We start from the raw sequence: 22,618 nt of genomic DNA, 5'->3' as shown, positions 1-22,618 counted from the left end.
TTTCAATAAAATTACATTTATAAACTTAATAATTCTTAAGACAGCCAGTTCCTGTAGCTGTGTCCTTAATATAATGAATGTAAAATACGTTGAGCTTTAAATATATATGAATAAACAAACATAAAATGGAAGTACCTTCACCATAAGTTTTTCCTCCATTTTCAATACATACCTGTAAAGAGCCATTTTTGCAGAATTGTAGTTGGCTCTGATCAAAAGATGTGTCACATTGGCAAGGACAGTCATCAGCTGGTCACGATCAATCTGCCTTTTGCTGTGAAAATCTTGGAAGTTTTCAGGCACAAGTCTAACCACGTTTAGGTACTCTTCATAAGGCTGCAATGACAGACCCTCAGCCTGTGTGCTTAAAGTGAGTCCGTTTCCCTAACATTTAAAAACAAGAGAAAATATATTTGTCATTCAATTTAATGATAAAATAAAAATAAAATAAAATTTTGTATTCAGCAACGTGGTTTTTCATTCGTGCCTAGCTTCTTGTGGCAAACGTGTAATGGTGTGTACAGCTCTTGACCCAGAATTATCAGAGAAAAGGTGTTTCATTGTATTATTTTTAGAGGGGTTCTGGTAATAAACTGAAAGCCTGTGTACTTCGCTGGGATCTTGGAAAAGAGAGAAAGTCATGCAGTTGCCCACAGCTTTTATCAAAGCAACCCATCTGACACCTCTAATCTTTAACTAAAGTACAGAAGTAGAAAAAGTATGTAAACATAGCTCCAGCTTTTCATCAAGTTGCTGTTAACAAAAGTGATTTACCGTGTGCGGTCTGCAATTGTTCAGGCTGGAGATGGAGGTGAAGATAGCTCCAGGTGAAAGGACATGAGAGACAAGAACCTGGAGTGGTTTCTGCCCAGACATGCCCCAGACCCTGGGACATTACCACTTGGGGAGTCCTCCTGACTGAGCTGGATCTTTTTATGGAGACTGAGGATGTGGGGATAGGGACAGAGACTGAGGACAAGTATGGCAACACGTCTACTGTCCTCAGACCGCCAAGTACTGCCTAATCCATTCATCTGAGAGGCAAAGTGGCACAGGGAAGAAGAGACTTAAAAAAGAAGATTCAAGGTCAGAGAAAAAATTTGTCTCCTTTTGACTTAAATTTTTTTTTTTTTTTTTTGAGATAGGCTCTCTCTCTGTCACCCAGGTTGGAGTGCAGTGGTGCAATCACAGCTCACTATAACCTTGAACTCCTGGGCTCAAGCCATCCTCCTGCCTCACCCTCCCGAGTACCTGGGATTACAGGCACATGCCATGGTGCCTGGCTAATATTTTTTGAGAGACGGGGTCTCACTATGTTGCCCAGACTGGTCTCAAACTCCTGGCTTCAAACAATCCTCCTGTCTCAGCCTCCCAAAGCACTTACATTATAAGCATGAGCCACCAAGCCCAGCTCCCTTTCTTTTTAAATGTGAAAAGATGGGTACACCCTGGAGATGAAGAGAAGAGTGGCAGGTGCTGTCCTGAGGCAACTCCAGAAATGGGCTCAAAGACAGATTCTCACACTCACCATCTCAGTAGTCCCCACGCAAGTCCAGGGTCTGCTGAATGGCCACCTGGCCACCAGCTCCTTGCTGGGATGCCCTCACCTAGTCACTTTCAGTCATAAACTATCAGCCCACTAAACCCTAAGCTCTATAGCAGAATCAAAGCAAAAACAATCACCTTAATGATGACGTCAGCATGCGACATGAGGTTACTGTCTACCGTCTCTACCGGAATATCGTAGGACACCGTGTATTTCAGGAATCCGCCAAACGCAGTCAGCTGAAATGTTTAAGCGAGAATGAACACGAAAGGGGAAGACAATCACAGCAACAATCAAGTAAGAGGAAGTGGTCACTGGGATCCATCTGCAAACAACTAGGCTACAACTATCCCCTTGACCATGACAGACAAGGAAATTCACATTAAAGGCAGTGAAAGGGGAATATATTCATAAACATTTTGGTTGATCAATATCACCAACATGTAGGACACTGTTTGAAAGCACAGAAGAAAAATGTACTCTTTGTTAGAGACCACAAGGCAAATTACTATAAACTTTTGTTAATCACACAATAGATATTTACTTCGTTTAAGTAATTTAGGGGATGAGGAGTTTGACCCATGTCTGCAATCTCCACATTTTCATTTCAGCATCCTCCTCATAGGACAACAAAGAATATGTCTGATTTGCTAGTTAGAGAAAGGACTAAAGGTGTTTCTTCTGATTAGATGTCCTTCAATATAAAATTAAGATTTTCTTTCTGATGGGTATATGACAGCAATATATTGTTCAGAACCCAACTTTGCACCATAAAATTGGAGAAGTGATATCAAGAGAAAAAAAATCATTGAACTCTGTTGATAAAATCATATAAATACAGCACATGTTCTAGGATTATAATTTGATGAAAAAATAATTTTCAAAAATAAATACTCCTTAAAAATATACAAAACAAGTTTTAAAATGAAAATATCATCAAATTAAATAGAAGCGTACCAAGCTACAAGACTACACTAGCATGCCTGTATGCCATTACTTTAAAACAAAACAAAACAAAGAACCCGGGAAGGTAAGCAGGGAGCTATAATAATTGAGATGCATTCTCGGGAATAAATTTTCGTATCAATCAGAATCTGGAGAGATGCAGCATAACTGGGGATGGGGAATGGGAACACATCATTGCAAGGAAGGCCCAAGCTTACAAACCAACCTCCACATTGCAGAATCACCAGTTTGCATTTTCTTGAAATATAACAAAAGCAGAAAGTATTCCATCTGTTCCTAAATGTGAGCTTCAGATGAGCACAGCCTGCCATGGTACTCAAAGTGAGGGAGCAGCACAGCAGTCCCATTGCTGGAACCTTCCCTGGGTTGTTTCTTGTATGCCAGGCCCTCCACTAAGCCATGGAGGCTCTAAGCTGAGCCTATGGCAAACTAAACAAAGCGGGAATGTGAGGAACACTTCATAAACAAGTGATCCAGGGACCCAGAAAGTTTATCTCAGAGAGGGGGATGAGACTTCACCAAACACACTGCTCAGGAACCAGACCAGAAGAGCAGAAGTTCTTATTTGAATAATACAACATAAAGTTTAACAAGGCTAGAAAACCTTCTTTGTATCATCAGATCCAAGTACAGGCTATGAAATGCTGTCCAACACTCAGGTGCCCTATGAGACTACCTAAAATGCAAGCAGCGCAAGTTCCTTCTCAGTGTTCCCTGAGATCTTCATCTGAGACATCGCTACCTGCAGGGTCACACGCACCTTATTTCCAAGGTAGGCCTCGGGGGCTGCCCAGTAGTACTTGGGAGCCAGTCTCTGCATGACCGCGGTGTTGTTGATGCTGACCTGATGGCGCCCGCCTAGTGCATCTTGCTGAGACGGGATCTTCCTGGGACTGATCAAGTCGGTGACCAGCCACCCGGACATACTGTTTACCTTAAAAACAAATTCAAGAATTTTGAAGTATGAAATAGAACTTACCTTAGATTTCACCCAGTGCAGCACTAATATTTTCACAATGAAGAAATGGGCCAGAAAGCTTCTCTAGGGACGGCATTAACATAACACCTGTGGCTGCTGAACCTCATGACCCTTGACCCTTCCACTTGTAAAGGACCAGGAGGACCTGAGAACAAGTCTCACTACTCCAAATCCAGATCCAGTGTAAGCAAATAAATGAGCAAAACCATAAAGGCCATGGGTATAGATTTTAGATTTAAAACAGCAAAGAACATCATAAACGCATTCAGCAAAATGTCTCTTGCTAACTCTGACTCCCTCTTCTTCGTTGCCCCCTGCTTTTTACCCAAATGCTGAAAAATGTACAAAGATAACCTCTAGATCTTATACTCCCAATGTGTCACCGACATAGAGGTGATGGTACTCCCCACAGCATGGTGGCCACAGCAGTCACTGCTGGGTAAGTCCCTACCGAGCAGCTCCTCCCTTGCCTGCAGCCATCACACCATCTCCACCTCTCCTAGCCACCACTGGACACCCCTGTTGAACCCATCACCCCAGAACTCCCTGTTCCGGAAACAACTTGGCCTGCATTCCTAAACCCTACACCACGTGCCGCTGTTCCCACCCTTGCCACTGGAGGGCCTCCTACTCCTTAGCCTCTTTGAGCTGGAAAATCCCCATGGCCCCACGGCCCTCTGGGCTCCCAGGCCTGAGAGCAGCAGGGGCGGGCGGAGGGAGAGCCGACCTCCCCACCCAATCCATTTCCCCACAGAAGAAATTGAAACAAGACGTGTTCTCTAGTGCCACATCATCCTGTTTTTTCTATATAGAAATGTGTGTGGGAGTAAACACATGACCTATAAAGAACCTTGAGAGGCAGACGGCTGCCTTTGACCCACGTCAGTATCATTGCATAGCGATGAGAGTGGTGTCACAGGGGAAGTCATCCTCATTTCCTCCTCACACAGCTCGTGCCAAGCTTGTGCAATACGACCTGCTCATTAAATCCCGCCTCGCAGATGGCGCCTCCCACCTGACCAACAGGCCAAGAGAGGCTGCTGCAGACATCAGAAACGCCAAAGCAGAAGCACTCGGAGCAGCCCCGGGGGTTTTTTTCCTTCAAGTTATAGAATCCTGGCTTGCAGCGATCACAGGCCTTCCCCTCAACGTTTTCCTGTAAGTTAGGGTAAAAGATTAGCTTTTGAAACCAATGTGTCTGTCCAGAGAGAATAAAATGACATTAACAAGATAGGTGTTCGGTGATCCACAGAGACAGGTGAATAAACGTCCAAAGTAAAGGTGAGGCCTCATAAAGTCAATATTTCCAGAATAGAGATTTTGAATTATATATAATTTGATTTTGTACTCAAGAACAAGGCTGGAGATCTTAGAACTTGGTCATTCCATTTAAATTGTTTTGTTTTGTTTTAAATCTTTCATTTTTTACTGATCTTGCCAGCATTTCAAAATCTGAAGAGAGCTATAGAATTTTCTCGTATTCATAAATGCTCAAGATTATTTCCAGTAGTATATAACATGTGCCTAAGACTGCACAGGTGGGAATAAGCACATAGGTACAATGGAATGTCCTATGAATTATGAAGAAATTGTTATTAATACTGTAAGGCCAAATAAAACCCCTCACTGGCACCATATTAATGCATTTCTTATGACTATTCAACTCCTTTTTAAGAGACACTCAAAATAGCATATCTGCGTTTAATTGGTGTTCTCAGAAATTTAATGTTAATCTGGTTCTCTTCCGAATACAAAGCTGGAAAAGAATACCATAGAATTAAGCTAGGGGTCAACAGCATCTCTTTTGCAACTACTCAACTCAGCCTTTATTGGTTGAACATAGTCATAGAAAATACATAAGCAAATGGATACAGCTCTGTTCCAATAAAACTTTATTCACAAAACAGGCAGTGTGTCAGATTTGGCCCACGAGCCATAGTTTACCAAGTCCTGGTTTAAAGAAAGAAAACAGAGATGAGGCCCACAGAGGAGGTGGGAATATAAAGGTATGCAGTGTTTGGTGTCCTCTAAGAAGTCACAGAAATGCCTCTGGAATATATCACCATTACCAGAGGTACAAAAAAAGCAAGCCAGATGCCCATGTGAGTCCAAGCATATATAATACAGCCAACTCGGTGTGGCTTGGAGAGAAGGGGCAAGGGGAGTTCTGCTTAAACCTTACCACTTTGCTCAAGAACTGATCATTGGAGCCAATGGAAAACACTCCTTTTCCAGAGAAGCTCAAAGGAAGCTCAGGGGTGTCTCTGACCTCCCCACTTACCTTACAAACACAGGGCCCTGTGCAGGGCTCATCACTGGCACTGCCCACTGGGTTGCACCCACAGGAGACACAGGTCGGGTAATCCTTATAGCCAAGTTGGCAGCGATCACATTTTTCTCCTGTATAACCTTCCTTACATGGGCACTGACCTGGCCGCTTCCCTAGAAAGACAACAATGGCAATGACCCAACATGAAGGCAACAGAGGTTTAAAGCAGGGGTTGGCAAACGTTTTCTGTAAAGGGTCAGAGGGTGTCTATTTTAGGCTTTTTGGCCTCAGAGTCTCATTTGCAGCTGCTCGGCTCAGCCGTTATTGTTTGAACACAGCCATAGAGAATACACAGGCAAATGGCTATATCTCCGTTCCAATAAAACTTTATTCATAAGAACAGACAGTGTGCTGGATTTGGCCCATGGGCCATAGTTTGCCAATTCCTTGTTTAAAGAAAGAAAACAGAGATGAAACCCATGGAGGGAGCTGGGAATATAAAATGGTAGAGTGACTTTGGAAAACCTTTTGACACTTCTTCAAAATGTTAAGTATAGAGTTGCCATAAGATCCAGCAACTGCACTCCTAAGTAAACACCCAATAAAATAATGAAAACATACACCCACAAAAGTCCCTAGTAGCATTGTTCATAATGGCCCCAAAGTAGAAACAATTCAAATGTTCATCAACTGATGAATGGATATATGAAACATGGTATGTCCATACTATGAAATATTATTTGGTAATAAAAAGGGTTGAAATACTGATACGTGGTACAACACGGATGACCTTGAAAACATTATACTAAATGAAAGAAGCCAGTCACCAAAAACCAACATATTTGGTTCCATTTCTATGTAATATTCAGAATAGGTAAATCTGCAAAGAAAAAGCTAATTAACGATTGCCAGGGGCCGGGAGAAGGGGCTGGAGGAAAGTAAGAAGTGACAGCTAGTTTGTAAGGGGCTTCTTTATGGGATGATGAAAATGTTCGACTCTTAGATTGTGGTGATGGTTGCACCAATACACCAAAACAATGAATTGTAGACTTCAAATGGGAGAACTGTATCATTGTAAATTATAAAACTGTTTTGTAAAAAAAAAAAGCACAGAGGCAAGTGGCAGAGAGCAGCAAGCACTATCTTTGCTTTTAATGTCGGTTTTGAAACCTTCAGGCAGTTAACCTTCTTGACTGCTCTGAGCTACAGCAAAGTGGGTTAAGTAATTTCTATCTGCTATGGTTGCAAAGTTTAAATGATATATTTTTTTAAATGAACTCAATTGAGGGTAAATGTCACCACCACTATCACCACCATCATCTTCATTATTATCATCATCATCCCCTCACCAGGTGCACGTAAGAATCAATTCAGTTGGGTAATTTACCCTCCCCATCGCTGGCGGGCCCACTCATCCCTACTGCTCGATATCCATTTTAACTGCCAGTGGCTGAGAACTTGATGGGGTCACAAGAGTCTTTGAACAGACGCAACCTATTCAGGAGACTCTGGTATTTGCAAGTCAATTTGCCAGTTTTTGAAACTGAAAGAAAGAACTCTGACATTTACCAAGTTAACGGGAGGACTTGCTTGATCTGTGAGATGATGTATGCAAAAGCCCTCCGAATGTCTTCTAAAAGCTAAGGAGAGCAATTGCTATTTACTGTGTTCCACGCATGGCTTTAAACTGGGCCTTATTTCTTCCTTCACCAAATGCTCAATTATCTGCTCAAATGTCATTTCATCACCCCAACATTGTCACCTCATTACCCCATCTCCCTCCATTCATGAGTCCTAATTTTGCTTTATGTCCATGACACTACCTCTCGACCTGGCATTATATTACCCATGTACCTATTTGTTTAGTGTTTTTGTGAGAAAGGACTTTGACTACCTTGTTAAGTACACATTCCCAGGTCCTCAAAAACTGCCTGACACATAGTAGGTGCTTGATACATACTTGGTGAACAAAAGAATCAATAATCATGTTACCAACTGGCTATATCATGGTAATAGTTCCAGTATGTGCAAATCTTCCACACACACACAAAATCAATTACAAGCACAAAAGTGAATCAAGTACTTACCATTGTGTAAGTCAGAATGGAGGTCATCCTTAATACAGACAGAACTGAGGGACCCCACAGGGTCACAGTTACAGGGGCGGCAAGGCTCATCCTCATAAGGAGACACCTGAAAGGCAGAGGTTGCCCTGGATTCTCTTACTAAAAATAACAGCAATGTTGGCAATAGTATAAATAAGAAGGTATTGGCTTTTTACTCAAGATGGGACTATTACGATGATTTTGTGCATGGGGGTGGGGGTTAGGTTTGAGGAAGATGAGGTGATCCCAAGCCAGGAAGCCCAAACATCTTTTTGATGGTCGCAGTAGTTAGTACCATTAGCAAAGTGCCATCTTTTTCTATTATCCCTGCTATCCAGCCCCCTTCGCGCTGCTGTCTCTCAGAGCCACGTTATAACCAGGACACCACAAGGACTCATGTAAGAACTACATATCAAGTCAATTAAAGATTGGCTGAACACGGCCAGGCGCGGTGGCTCACATCTGTAATCCCAGCACTTTGGGAGGCCAAGGCAGGCGGATCACAAGGTCAAGGGATTGAGACCATCCTGGCCGACATGGTGAAACCCTGTCTCTACTAAAAATACAAAAATTAGCTGGGTGTGGTGGCATGGGCCTGTAATCCCAGCTACTCGGGAGGCTGAGGCAGGAGAATCGCTTGAACCCGGGAGGTGGAGGTTGCAGTGAGCCGAGATCGCACCACTGCACTCCAGCCTGGCGACAGAGCGAGACTCCGTCCCAAAAAATAAAAATTAAAAAAAAAGATTGGCTGAACATCTCCTACAGGCAAGAGACAGCTGCTTTAGTTATAGCTGAATTTTCACATCTGTAGTTAGTATTATGACCCAGGATTACATAGCTAATGGACCCCTGAATTCAAGATAAATAACAATGACTGACATCTTATTTGGAGCAAGAAAAGCAGGATAGAGTAGGAAATATATATATAAAAACACTACTGGCATAACAAGGATATAAATGAAATATTACAAAAGTCTCCCATACAGAGGTTAAGACTTGACAAAGTCTCTTTTCCACCTGGTGAAGATGATGAAGATCAGCAATGGCAAAGAAATACTCTTACTTTGTGTGGTCTATAATATCCATCAATACAGGTTTCACAGTTGATTCCCACGGTGTTCTGCAAGCAATTTATGCAAACCCCTCCTCCTCTGAACTGTCCAGCAGTATTCAAACTTTTCTTCTGCTTTGCAACACTTTCATCATAGTAACAGTCTTTGGCTTTATTGTGACAATTACATGCTAGGAGAATATTTTTAACATCTCAATTAATTTACATAGCATGCCTTATACAAAGAAAACTCTTAACCTCCCTAAGTAAGTTCTATGATTTTAGATTAAATTAAAATCCTAGAATAAGTAATTTTAATAAGATATGGGCAATATTATGGAGGACAATTGGGAAGAGCTATTAATATCAAAATAATAAATGCACATACCCATTTGACCCAGCAAACCATCTCCTGGGATTATATTTTGCAGAAGTACTTGCCCACTTGAGAAGGACACATACAGGGTTAATCACTGCACCATTGTTTGTGTGGACAACAGACTAATAACCATCAAAATAACCACCGATAGGTGGTTGTTTAATAAATTATACTACATTTGTATAATGGAATTCTGTGCAATTGTTTTTAAAAACAGCATTTCTAATTGCTAATATGGAAAGAATTTCACAATACATTGTTAAATATAAAAAGTGATGTGGGCCGGGCGCCATGGCACACGCCTGTAATCCCAGCACTTTGGGAGGCCGAGGCGGGCGGATCACGAGGTCAAGAGATGGAGACCATCCTGGCTAACACGGTGAAACCCCGTCTCCACTAAAAATACAAAAAAATTAGACGGGTGTGGTGGTGGGCACCTGTAGTCCCAGCTACTCAGGAGGCTGAGGCAGGAGAATGGCATGAAGCATGAACCTGGGAGACGGAGGTTGCAGTGAGCCGAGATCGCGCCACTGCACTCCAGCCTAGGCGACAGAGTTAGACTCCGTCTCAAAAAAAAAAAAAAAAAAGCGATATGTACAATGGCATGCATAGTACATTGTCTTCTGCGTAAGAACTGTGTTGGCTGGAGGGATATGTTAACGTATGCTTTATATGCATAACAATTTTAGGAAGGACATACTAGAAAACAATAAAAAGTGCGAAGGAGGGAGATGAAGTGGAAGTCATGCTTTTAACTACATACTTTTACATATTGTTAGATCTAGGAATCTTGTGAATATATTGCTTATTTAAAACTTAAATCCAAATCAATACAGAATATACAACCTGGCATATCCCATGGTAAAAAAACAAAAACAAAAGTAAAATTAATACAGAATAATAGACTATACGGGAAGGGGGACTTGCAGATAAAACAGCAAACCCATAAAGATACATTTAGGCCACAATAGTTAAAATTTTAAGATAATCTGCAGCTTTGGAAACTACTGAAATTTCTAAGAAAACAAGTTACCTGCTAACTATAAAAGTTGTTAAGACACCATAAACTTGGACGTATTAAGAGGAAAACTGTACTGACCTTCAGATTCTAAGTATACTGACCTTCACATGTATTGCCGGAGGACACGGTTCCTGGCCTCCAGGGCTGCTGATGGTACCCAGGACAGCACCTGTTACAGCTCTCCCCGCAAGTATTATGCTCACATTGACACTGCAGTTTCTACACAATAAGGAAGCCAAAACTGAATTAGAAAATGTATCTGCTTATTTTTCTTAATTTCATGATAAAAAGAACCTATCTGTCAAATATGTGGCAAGAACCTCACAACAGAGGATATATGATTATCATCAAAGCAAACTGGCATTTAATTTTTAGATGCCAATATATACAAATAACCTGGTTACAAATAGAAACGAAGAGGAATAAAGCAAAACCAGAATACGACTTAGCTAATAAAAACTTTTTTAAAAAAGATACATGGAACTTATTAAGGGTTTAGAAGCTTCTATTAATAATTTTCTTAGTGTTCATCTACAGATTTTTCAGCATCGATAACAGAATAGTCCTATTCAAGAGGTAAAGAATTACAAAGATTAGAAGAAAATAAGAAGTAACTTCATGCAAGCGTTTTAAAAGGGAAGATGTCAGGACCAGCCTGGCCAACATGGTGAAACCCCATCTCTACTAAAAATACAAAAAATTAGCTGGGCGTGGTGGCATGTGCCTGTAATCCCAGCTACTCAGGAGGCTGAAGCAAGATAATCCCTTGAACCCAGGATGCGGAGGTTGCAGTGAGCCGAGATTGCACCACTGCACTCCAGCATGGACAACAAGAGCAAAACTCTGTCTCTAAATAAATAAAAAATTTAAAAAATAAAAGGAGAAGATGTCATATTATTCATTTAATGTAATGTTAAAAGAGATAAACTGTTAAATCATTTTTTAAAATTTTTTTATTGAGACAGAGTCTCGCTCTGTCACCCAGGCTGGAGTGCGGCAGCATGACCTCAGCTCACTGCAACCTCCACCTCCCGAGTTCAAGCCATTCTCCTGCCTCAACCTCTCCAGTAGCTGGGACTATAGGTGCATACCACCACGCCCCACTAATTTTTGTATTTTCAGCAAAGATGGGGTTTTGCCATGTTGGCCAGACTGGTCTCAAATTCCTAGCCTCAAGTGATCCACCCGCCTCTGCCTCCCAAAGTGCTGGGATTACAGGTGTAAGCCACCATGCCCCTTTTAAATCTTGATTTAGCACCAAAAAAATGGAAGGGGAGAAAATAGGAAGAGAACACCTTTCTTCTAAAAAATGTAAACATAATTTATAATTGCACTTTTTTTTTTTTTACTTTCTTACAGACAGAAGGGCTTCAAAATTAATAAGGCCACTGAACTGTACACTTTCAAACGGTAAACTTTATGTTAGGGATATTTTATCACATAAAAAAATCATTGTAAGAACTTAATTAGAAACATATCCTCCAAAGCAAAATGAAATTGTTTAAAAATGACACAAGTTAAATTTCTGAAAATCTGTTTTTTTGGAGCATAATTTTATACCTTTCATGTTTGTTTGGAATAAAAAACAGTAATGCAAATATTATAGCTACAATTTCTGTTTTGAAGTTTTAGTAAAATGTAAAATACTAGAACTCACCTTCGTAGTTTCATCCCATGGGCAGCTACTAGCATGGCCATAGCAGATACACATGCCTCCAACAGAGATGTCCTTTATTGAATAATAATACTAAGGAAAAAGAAAGTTATGAACAAAAATTAAAACCTAGATTTCAGTGAAATGAAAATGTCGGCACACCAACAAATATCTCATGTAGTTTAAGAGTTTTTATTGGTAATCTAAAATATAATTACATGTACATTTAAAAATTATATTTCATGCACAAAGAATCCTGTGCTCAATTAAAATAAATTAGGTTCAAATTAGCTCATCAGAACCCAGAGAAGTCTAAAAGAATTCCCCAACTGCATCTTAAACCAAGTCAGTAATGTTTCAAAACTCATTATTGAAAACCGTAAAATAATTGGCTAATTGAATACAGCACTCTATAGAAAAGATCATGAACAAGTAAGAGTTACCCTAGAATGCAAAGTTAATCTACCACACAAAAATCAAGAAATGTAAATCACATTAACAGAACAAAGTGCTTTCCTCTGAAGCAATGCACTCACCAGTTCTCTATGTTTTTACATGTTGGTGTTAATAGACTACTTTTTAGATTTCATTTTCCACTGTTCATTGCTAGTGACTAAAAATGTGATTCATTTTTGTTCATTGATTTTGTATACTGCAACACTGCTAAATTCACTTGTTATTTCTGGTAGTTGCTTTGTAGCTTTTCTACATACATAATCATGTCATCTACAAATAATAACAGTTTAGTCTTACTATGTGTGCCTTGATTTCTTTTTTTTTTTTTTTTTGAGACAGAGTCTCGGTCTATCACCCAGGCTGGAGTGCAATGGCGTGATCTCGGCTCTCTGCAACCTCTACCTCCTGGGTTCAAGCTATTCTCCTGCCTCAGCCTCCTGAGTAGCTGGGATTACAGGTATGCGCCACCACGCCCAGCTAATTTTTGTATTTTTAGTAGAGACGGGGTTTCACCGTGTTAGCCAGGATGGTCTTGATCTCCTGACCTCGTGATCCACCCGCCTCGGCCTCCCAAAGTGCTGGGATTACAGCATGAGCCACTGTGCCCGGCCTTCTTTTTTCATTATTGAACATTGTTGAGCACTATTGAACAAGACCTTTTCAAATAAACAATAAAACTCTGCCAAAGAGAATTAAAGAAGATTTAGATAAGTGAAAAGTTATATATCAGGTGCACAGATTGGATGACTCAACATTGTTAAAATGTCTTCTAAAATTCTTCCCAAATTGGTCTAAAGAATCAATGGAATCCCAGTGAAAATCTTAGCAGGCTTTATTTTTTTTTTGCAGAAATTAACAAACTGATTCTAAAATTCATAAGGAAATACAAGAAACCTGACCTCTCAAGACCTACTGTAAAGCTACAGTAACCAAGAAAGCTTGTTATTGGCACAAGAATAGACAAACAGATCTATAGAATAGTAGAGAGTCCAGAAATAAACCCACAATAATAAGGTTGAATAGTTTTCAACAACGGCCCCAAAACAAGTAAAGCATTCTCAACAAATGGTGCTAGAACAATTGCATATACATATAGGAAAAAAAAACAAAAACAAAAAAAACTCTGACTCCTCCCTCACACCAATCACAAAAATTAATACAAAATGAATTATAGATGTAAAAGCTAAAACTATACAGCTACTAAAAGAAAGCCTACCATGATATCTTGGTAAATTTGGGATAAGCTAATATTTTTTGAGGTCATAGAAAGCATTAACCATAAAAGAAAAAATGGTAAATTGGGATTCGTCACAAAACCTCTGCTCATCCAAAGTCACAGGAAGGTGAATAAGCAAACACCAAGTAGAACGGATATGTTTGCAATATATACATATCTCATGAAGGATTCGTATACAAAATATATAAAATTCTTTTATAAGTCAGTAACGAGGCTTATTTTTTGTCCAATTTAAAAATGGACAAAAAAAAATCTGATCGTATACTAGTAAGCACACTGTCAACATTAGTCAGCAGAGAAACACAAATTAACATCACAAAATGCCAATACACGCACACAGGAACAGCCAGCATAAAAATGACTGATAGCAGTAAATATCTAACAGTGTGTAGTGCTGCCAGAACTCTCACACATTGCTGGTCAGACTACAAAAACGGATACAACTACTTTTATTTTTATTTTTTAAACAGAGTTGAGGTCTCACTCTATTGCCCAGGCTGGTCCCAAACTCCCAGGCTCCACTGACCCTCCCATTTCAGCCTCCCAAAGTGTTGGGATTACACAAGTGAGCCACAACACCCAGCTGGATACAACTACTTTTTATATGTTTAGTATTTTCTTAAAAAGGTAAACATCCAGCTACCCTATAACTTAGTAATCCCACTCCTGGGTTATTGAAGGGATATGAAAATTTTTGCGACACCAGTCTTACACACTTAACTACATACTTAAAATCTGTACGCTTTCCTGAATGTAAATTATGTCTCAAACTTTAAAATTTGATATGAAAGAAAATCCTCAGTTGCTGAAGATCAGATGTGGAACCAGACTATGATGTGAAGAACAAAGACCATGACATTCACCACATTACGGCACTATGGGGACGGGGTGGGTGAGGGACCTGAGGATATGATTTTGGCCCATCACCTAAAGGCAGCATCTGTAACAACATAGCAATCTTACATGAAATAAGGATACAGCTGCTGGCAAGAAAAAAGGCCAACATGTGGGGGAAAGAACAACCAAAAAGGAAAGAAGAAAAATAATAGTTCCTTTAAATAAAATGAATCTTTTTATTTTATTTGGCAGGACTGCCGTCCCATACTCACGCGTCTGGTAACAATAGGATCCAGTTCTTTAGGTTCCCGGTGGCTAAGGGTCATGAGATCTGCATTGAGTGTTCTAATGCGTTGTAAGCGAAGGCGAATATATCGTGCAGAAGTGAATTCCAACAACTTGGGTGAAAGATCGTCAGCGCTTGGTCTGCCATTGATGAGTGATGTATGAATCTGAAGATGAAGGCATCAAAATAGACGAATATCAACTGTTTATTTATTTATTTATGTTTGAGACGGCGTCTCGCTCTGTGGTCCAGGCTGGAGTGCAGTGGCACGATCTTGGCTCACTGTAACCTCTACCTCCCAGGTTCAAGCAATTCTCCTGCCTCAGCCTCCCGAGTAGCTGGGACTATAGGTGTGCACCACCACGCCCAGCTAATTTTTGTATTTTTAGTACAGACAGGGTTTCACTATATTCACCAGGTTGGTCTTGAACTCCTGACCTCAGGTGATCCGCCTGCCTTGGCCTCCCAAAATGCTGGGATTATAGGCATGAGCCACCATACCTGGCCACAAATGTCAATTTTAAGCATGCAAAAATATAGCCCTGATTGCCTAATGTCAGGACAGAATCTTTTAGAGATACCATCTAAAATCAAAACAAAACAACTAGCTTCTTGTAAAAATATGTCTAACATTTGTTAATTACTTGTGAATTACCATGATCTCAATGTCTTCAGTTTATTGAAGGTATCTATTTCACTGTCTCAGATATACTATATACTTAAAATCTGTATGTTTTCCTGAATGTAAATTATGTCTCAAACTTTAAAATTTGATATAAAAGAAAACCCTCACTTGCCAAAGATCAGATGTGGAACCAGACTACAATGTGAAGAACAAAGACTCCGGCATTCATCACATTATGGCATTATTGCTGAAAATCTTTTAAGAGGACCGTTTCTCTCCAAGTGGTTAGAATATTTCAGCATCTGTCCCTGGGCTACAACTTCTCTGAAGCAAATTTAAAATGTTATGTATGAATAGGCTTCGAGAAGAACAAAGAAAAAGTCCACAAAGCCTGAATGATACAGGCTGTCTTAATTAATCTCTGCCCTTGAAACAACTCACAGCTCGCTGCAGAGTTCCCGCTGTGAAGAGCACTGGAGAATTTTTGTAGTTTCATCTCATCAAGCCAGGTGCTACTAAAGAATGGGCTGTTTCTCATTATACTCTGACTTTAAGGAAGTGTATACAATCTGGGCATGTTGGGCACTAAGCTGCAAGACTTCAAGAGTCTCCAGTGCTCACCACCTACCGAGGAGAACACTGAGAAAAGGGAACTACAACTTTGGGGGACATTTTAGCTCTCTAATATTTCAACAAACATTCTTGCCCTGGTGCTGTGGGGAAGATGCTCTGAAGGAGGATCCAAGGGCGTCATTAAATCACAGCAGAGTGAAGACTGAGAGCCTCCTTGAAGAGAGGAAGTCAACAAGGTAAACCATATTGTTCGTGAAATTACTTATAATAGACATGACTCAAGGCCACTTTAAATAGAGCTAGATAGTTATATTAAAGATCTTTGTATTGAGAGAGATCAATTTTGAGTCTTTAATGTTGGCCATGACAATGGCTGTCTTAACATCTGAGACAGGGAGACTCTGATGAGGAAACAGATCTTGCTGCAGCGGGCACCATACCTACCTCTCCATGCTCAAGTGGCACCAATCTGGAATAATAGGAGGTGCAGATCACTTCATCATCAGCCCTGTAGGTGGGTGGCCCTCGTCTTGGAGTTATATTGTAACGAGACAAACACTCTGAGTCGCTGACTGCATAATACTGCCAGGGGCTGAACGTGGTGCCATCCAGAGAACGCTCCAAAATCCAGTTTCCAGGTCGAGGGGCATTGGCAGCTTTAATGATGACATATGCAACTTGAAAGACCTGAAACAAAGACACTGAAAAGTCTCAATCCAGAATCAATACAAGCCAGGCACAGAATGAGAGCTACTGCATGATCTAACTTAAAGGCAGAATCTAAGATAGTTGAACTTAGAATCAGACAGTAGAATGGTGGATGCCATGAGGTGCGAGGAGAGGGGAATAGGGAGATGGTGGTTAATGCATACCAAGTCTCAGTTATGCAAGATGAATAAGTTCTGGAGATATAATGGATGGTAACAATAGTGTACTGTATACTAGAAATTTATTTATTAAAAGGGTAGATCTTAAGTATGCTCATCATATACACAAAAGGGTAACTATGTGAAGTGATAAATATATTAATTATCTGGATTGTGATGATTCTTTCACATTGCATATGTATATCAAATCAAGTTGTACACCTTAAATATACACAATAATTTTTTAAAAAAATAGAATCAGTAGCAACTGTTCAAAAACAAAAGTGCACCTTGAGAGAACTGGTAAACATTGGTTGCCAAAATCGAAGCTTTGGAGTATAACTGCTCATACATGTTAATCAGAAATGTGTCTTGTGAATAATCTCCTAGCAGCATTTGTTTTCAGAATAAACTCAAAAAGTACTCACAAATAAATATGTAGTATTATTATTATTAACAATATTGATATGAACATAAGAGCTTGTTCTGGTTTCCAATGTCTTTATTTGGATCTTGAAAGATACTAGTGTTATGTTACATTAATAGTAGTGTTAAAAGTATTTTTCATAGTGATTTGGAGATAACACATCTAAAATTGAGAAAAAAGTCAGCCCACTACACATCTACAGCATGGCTAAAATCCAAAACACTGACAACACCAAATGCTGGTGAGGATGTGGAGCAACAGGAACTCTCATTCATTTCTGGTGTGAATGCAAAATGGTACAGCCACTTTGGAAAATAGTTTGGCAGTTTCTTACAAAACTAAACATGCTCACCATTCTCAGTAATAAAAATGCTCACCATACTCAGCAATCATGCTCCTGGGAATTCACCCAAATGAACTGAAAACTTAGGTCCACAGAAAAACTTGCACCACCATTGCCAAAACTTGGAAGCAACCAAGATGTCCTTTAATAGGTAAATAGAAACACATGCTATGGTGCATGCAGACCATGGAATATTACGATAAAAAGAAATGAATTCTCAAGCCACAAAAAGACATGAAGAAACCTCGAATGCATATTACTGGCTGGGTGCAGTGGTTCATGTCTGTAATCCCAGCACTTTGGGAGGCCAAAGCTGGTGGATCGCCTGAGCCCAGGAGTTTGAGAACACCCAGGGCAACATGGTAAAATCCCATCTCTACTAAAATACAAAAAAATTAGCTGCGTGTGGTGGCAGGCGCCTGCAATCCCCACTACTCAGGAGGCTGAGTCACGAGAATCACTTGAGCCCCAGAAGCAGAGGTTACAGGGAGCTGAGATTGCACCACTGCACTGCAGCTTGGGCTATAGAGTGAGACTCTGTATCAAAAAAAAAAAAAAATGGCTGGGCACCATGGCTCACACCTGTAATCCCAGCACTTTCGGAGGCCGAGGCAGGCAGATCAGCTGAGGTCAGGAGTTCGAGACCAGCCTGACCAACATGGTGAAACCACACCTCTACTAAATACAAAAAAATTAGCCAGCTGTGGAGGCGCATGCATGTAATCCCAGCTACTTTTGAGGCTGAGGCAGGAGAATCGCTTGAACCTGGGAGGCAGAGGTTGCAGTGAGCTGAGACTGAACCATTGCACTCCAGCCTGGGCAACAAGAGAGAAACTCTGTCTCAAAAAATAAATAAATAGACTGGGCATGGTGGCTCACGTCTGTAATCCCAGCACTTTGGGAGGCTGAGAGTGAATCATGAGGTCAGGAGATCGAGACCATCCTGGCTAACACAGTGAAACCCCATCTCTACTAAAAATACAAAAAAATTATCCAGGTATGGTGGTGCATGCCTGTAGTCCAACTACTCGGGAGGCTGAGGCAGGAGAATCACTTGAACCCAGGAGGCGGAGGTTGCAGTGAGCCGAGATCGTGCCACTGCACTCCAGCCTGGGCAACAGAGCAAGACTCTGTCTCAAAAATAATAAATAAATAAATAAACAAACAAACAAATGCATATTACTAAGTGAAAGAAGCCAATCTGAAAAGGCTACATACTATATGATTCCAACTGTATGACACTGTGACAAAGGCGAAACTATGAAGACAGCAAAAAGATCAGTGGCTGCCAGCGTCTCAGGGCGAGGGAAGGAGGGATAAATAGGTGGAGCACAGGAGATTTTTAGGGCAGTGAAACCACCCTGTATGATACTCTAATGGTGGGAACGTGTCATTACACATTTGTCTAAACACACAGAATGTACAACACCAAGAGGGAACCCTCATGTAAACTATGGACTCAACAATAATAATGCATCAATATTGTCTCATCAATGATAACAAATGTACCATCCTAATGCAACATGGTAATAGTGGGAGCAACTGGAGGGAAGGGAGAGAGTGAGGAGTATGGAACTTCGTACTTTCTGCTCATTTTTCTATAAACTGAAAACTGTTCCAAAAATGTCTATTAATTGAAAAAAATTAAAAGCCAGAGTAATGAGGAAACAAACTGGGGGGAAAAAATGAATGTAGATGACTATTAGCAGCAGGAGGAAACTAGCCAGACAAATCCTGGATTTGGAAGGGACCCTGGTAGATATCTAGCCCAAAATCTAAAACTGAGAAGGAATTATCTCCCCAAAAACCCCAGGCCTTCTCCAAGTACTTCCAGTGACAGGAAATTCATTAGCTCCTAAGACAGTCCTTTTGTTTTATGACAACTCCCTCATTAGAGGATTTTTTTTTTTTTTTTGAGACAAGGTCTCACTCTGTTGCCCAGGCTGCTGGAGTGCAATGGCACGATATCAGCTCACTGCAGTCCCAACCTCCTGGGCTCAAGGGATCCTCCCACCTCGGCCTCCAGAGTGGCATGCAGCACCACACCTGGCTAATTTTTGTATTTTTTTGTGTGACAGGGTCTCGCTATGTTGCCTAGGCTGGTCTCAAACTCCTGGGCTCAAGTGGTCTGCCCACCTTGACCTCCCAAAGTGCTTGGATTACAGCCTTGAGCCACCGTGCCTGGCCAGATAATCTTTTTTTACATTGATTCAAGCTCCCCCATAATATTCGACATGCTGGAGCTGCAGAAAAGATCTTGGATTCCACTTTCATGTAACTGTCCTTCAAGTATCTGAACATAACTATCATATATCACCTCCAGAATCTCTCGTTTTTATCCTCAATATTCTGGTTTCCTGAAAACATTCATCATTTAACAAGACATCCTTGCCTTGTCATAAGGCTCTGGACACAACTTTATTTTAAAATGTGGCTCCCAGGAATTGAATAGAGAACTCTAAATGTTTTCTGAATTGTGAAGAACGTAGTGAAAATATCACACCCCTATTTTAGTTATTCAGCCTTAGCAAGCATTCACTTTTCTGAGAGTAAACTTAGATTACTAACTCAGGTTGGGGTAACAAGCAACAAAACACAAAAAATGCCTTTCTCCAGGTGAACTGCTACTGACTCCAGACTTCCTCTAACCTGGATGGATATGGGTGATTTGTTTAAAAACCAAAGTCCAGTACTTTTAATTTGTAAAATAGCCATGCAATACATGTGTGTAAATGGACCTCTAAACGTGTGTGTGTGTACAGTTGACCCTTGAAGAACACGGGTTTAAACCACATAGGTCCACTTATAAACTAATTTTTTTGTGTGCTTCTGCCACCCCTGAGACAGCAAAACCAACCCCTCTTCCTCCTCCTCCTCAGCCTACTCAATGTGAAGACGACAAGGATGAGGACCTTGATGGATCCACGTCCACTTAATGAATAGTAAATATACTATTGTCTCTTCCTTACAATTTTAATAACAATTCTTTTCTGTAGCTTACTTTATACCATAAACATACAACACATAAATACATATATAATACATAATACAATACATACAACACATAAAATATGTGGTAACTGTTTATGTTATCAGCAAGGCTTCAAGTCAATAATAGGCTATTAGTAGTTAAGTCTTTTACCGAAGTCAAATGTTATTCATGGATTTTTTGACTGCATTGGGAGTTGGCACTCCCAACCCTCAAGTTATTCAAGGGTCAGCTGTGTGTGTGTGTGTGTGTGTAAATATATATATGTATATATAAAAATTTAGGCCAGGAGCGGTGGCTCATGCCTGGAATCCCAGCACTTTAGGAGGCCAAGGCGGGCAGATCACTCGAGGTCAGGAGTTCGAGACCAGCCTGGCCAACATGGTGAAACCCCATCTCTACTAAAAAAATACAAAAATTAGCTGGGTGTAGTGGCACATGCCTGTAATCCCAGCTAATTGGGAGGCTGAGGCCAGAAAATTGCTTGAACCCGGGAGGCAGAGGTTGCAGTGAGCCAAGATCGCACCACTGCACTCCCAGCCTGGGTGACAGAGTGAAACTCCATCTCAAAAAAAAAAAAAAAAAAAAAATTTACCCACGTACACACACATACACATATATGTGTATGTCTTGGGAAGGAAGTTGTTAATTTACTGAGTCTTATTGCCTGGATTTTCTTGGGTTTTATTTCTTTGTTTTTCTTTTCCCTGATTCTGGAATTCCACAGAATCAATAAGGACTAACAATTCTATCTCATTATAGTCACTCTTTCCACCTGCCAGAAACATTCTCCAATCGACTTCAGTCTGCGAGTGATTTCAGCGTGTCAGATGTTTTGGCTATCTCTGAGCATGAGCTACTTTCCTTTCGAAGACAATGGCTGTTTCTAAAGCACATTAGAAGCGAAATAAGGCCTGGGCGTGGTGGCTCGCACCTGTAATCCCAGCATTTTGGGAGGCCGAGGAGGGCGGATCACGAGGTCAGGAGATCGAGACCATCCTGGCTAACACAGTGAAACCCCGTCTCCACTAAAAATACAAAAAATTAGCTGGGCGTGGTGGCGGACGCCTGTAGTCCCAGCTACTCGAGAAGCTGAGGCAGGAGAATGGCGTGAACCCGGGAGGCGGAGCTTGCAGTGAGTGGAGCTTGCACCACTGCACTTCAGCCTGGGCGACAGTGTGAGACTCTGTCTCCAAAAAAAAAAAAAAAGAGAAGTGAAATAATGTGTTCAGGGCTTTGACAAGGAGGACAACGGAGAACATCCTCATAGCTACTCATCACTGTCCAACTGTTTTGTAAATGTTTGCATCATAAAAGTTGAACTGAATATGTGGGTTGTGATCATCCATTACTGCTGCACCTGTGAAACTTGACTTCACGAAGCAGAGGCGCCACATGAGCCAGGGTGATCAGGCAGCCCATTGGGGAGGGAGAGAAGGCAAGGTCATTTACAAAGACATCTGAAACAGAATGTAATTACTTTGTCTTCCAGTTTCACACTTGAATATGGAAAGAACTAACAAGTTTACCACGTGCGTGTTAAGAGCTTTATACATATATCATCACATTTAATCCCAAACAATCCCATTATTGTTTTTGTGCCCATTTTATACATTTGGAAACTGATGAAGAGAGAGGTCAAGAAACAAACTACTGAGTTGCAGGTCCCAAAAGAAACCAGGTGGTGTCAGCTCCAGAACCCTTCTGCCACCCTGCGTGCTGCCTGCCCCCAAATGTCCACACACACCTAGGGTCACTGAACTTTATTTTTGTAATGCCAAGAAACAAACAAACAAAAAGATTCCTACATTCACTTGGAGACCGGGTTCATATGTTAAGCATAGTGGCAGCTCTTCCAGTTATTCTGTTGGGTGGGGGAACAGGATGGAGAGTGTGCAAGAAACAAAGATTAATGAATGCTAATGCCACGAAGCACTTACTGTGGCCAGTACCAATGCCACGTGCTTCATCAGGATTATTAACGCTTTGAATTTTTTTTTTTTTTTTTG

At 40.8% G+C, this 22,618-nt stretch overlaps 1 protein-coding gene across 4 annotated transcripts in view; it reads right to left on the bottom strand.

Moving 5' to 3' along the window:
- LAMA1 (laminin subunit alpha 1) overlaps positions 1–22,618 on the bottom strand; it is a 175,711-nt gene that overhangs the window by 93,728 nt on the left and 59,365 nt on the right. For all 4 annotated transcript variants that reach the window (XR_010152023.1, XM_009433670.5, XM_001141549.7 and 1 more), the window contains exons 4-14: positions 16,429–16,671; positions 14,773–14,952; positions 11,974–12,063; positions 10,418–10,535; positions 8,929–9,107; positions 7,848–7,953; positions 5,773–5,933; positions 4,507–4,647; positions 3,273–3,446; positions 1,684–1,785; positions 173–384 (exon numbers count right to left, since the gene is read on the bottom strand). Coding sequence is in view for 3 of the 4 variants with exons in the window: in XM_009433670.5 (XP_009431945.4) it covers positions 173–384; positions 1,684–1,785; positions 3,273–3,446; positions 4,507–4,647; positions 5,773–5,933; positions 7,848–7,953; positions 8,929–9,107; positions 10,418–10,535; positions 11,974–12,063; positions 14,773–14,952; positions 16,429–16,671 (1,706 nt within the window). In the remaining variant the exon portion in view is untranslated. The remainder of the gene's footprint in view (positions 1–172; positions 385–1,683; positions 1,786–3,272; positions 3,447–4,506; positions 4,648–5,772; positions 5,934–7,847; positions 7,954–8,928; positions 9,108–10,417; positions 10,536–11,973; positions 12,064–14,772; positions 14,953–16,428; positions 16,672–22,618) is intronic.

This window comes from Pan troglodytes, chromosome 17, assembly GCF_028858775.2.
Source record: "Pan troglodytes isolate AG18354 chromosome 17, NHGRI_mPanTro3-v2.0_pri, whole genome shotgun sequence".
NCBI classification, from domain to species: Eukaryota; Metazoa; Chordata; class Mammalia; order Primates; family Hominidae; genus Pan; species Pan troglodytes.
This window is presented reverse-complemented; position numbering and strand designations above follow the sequence as displayed.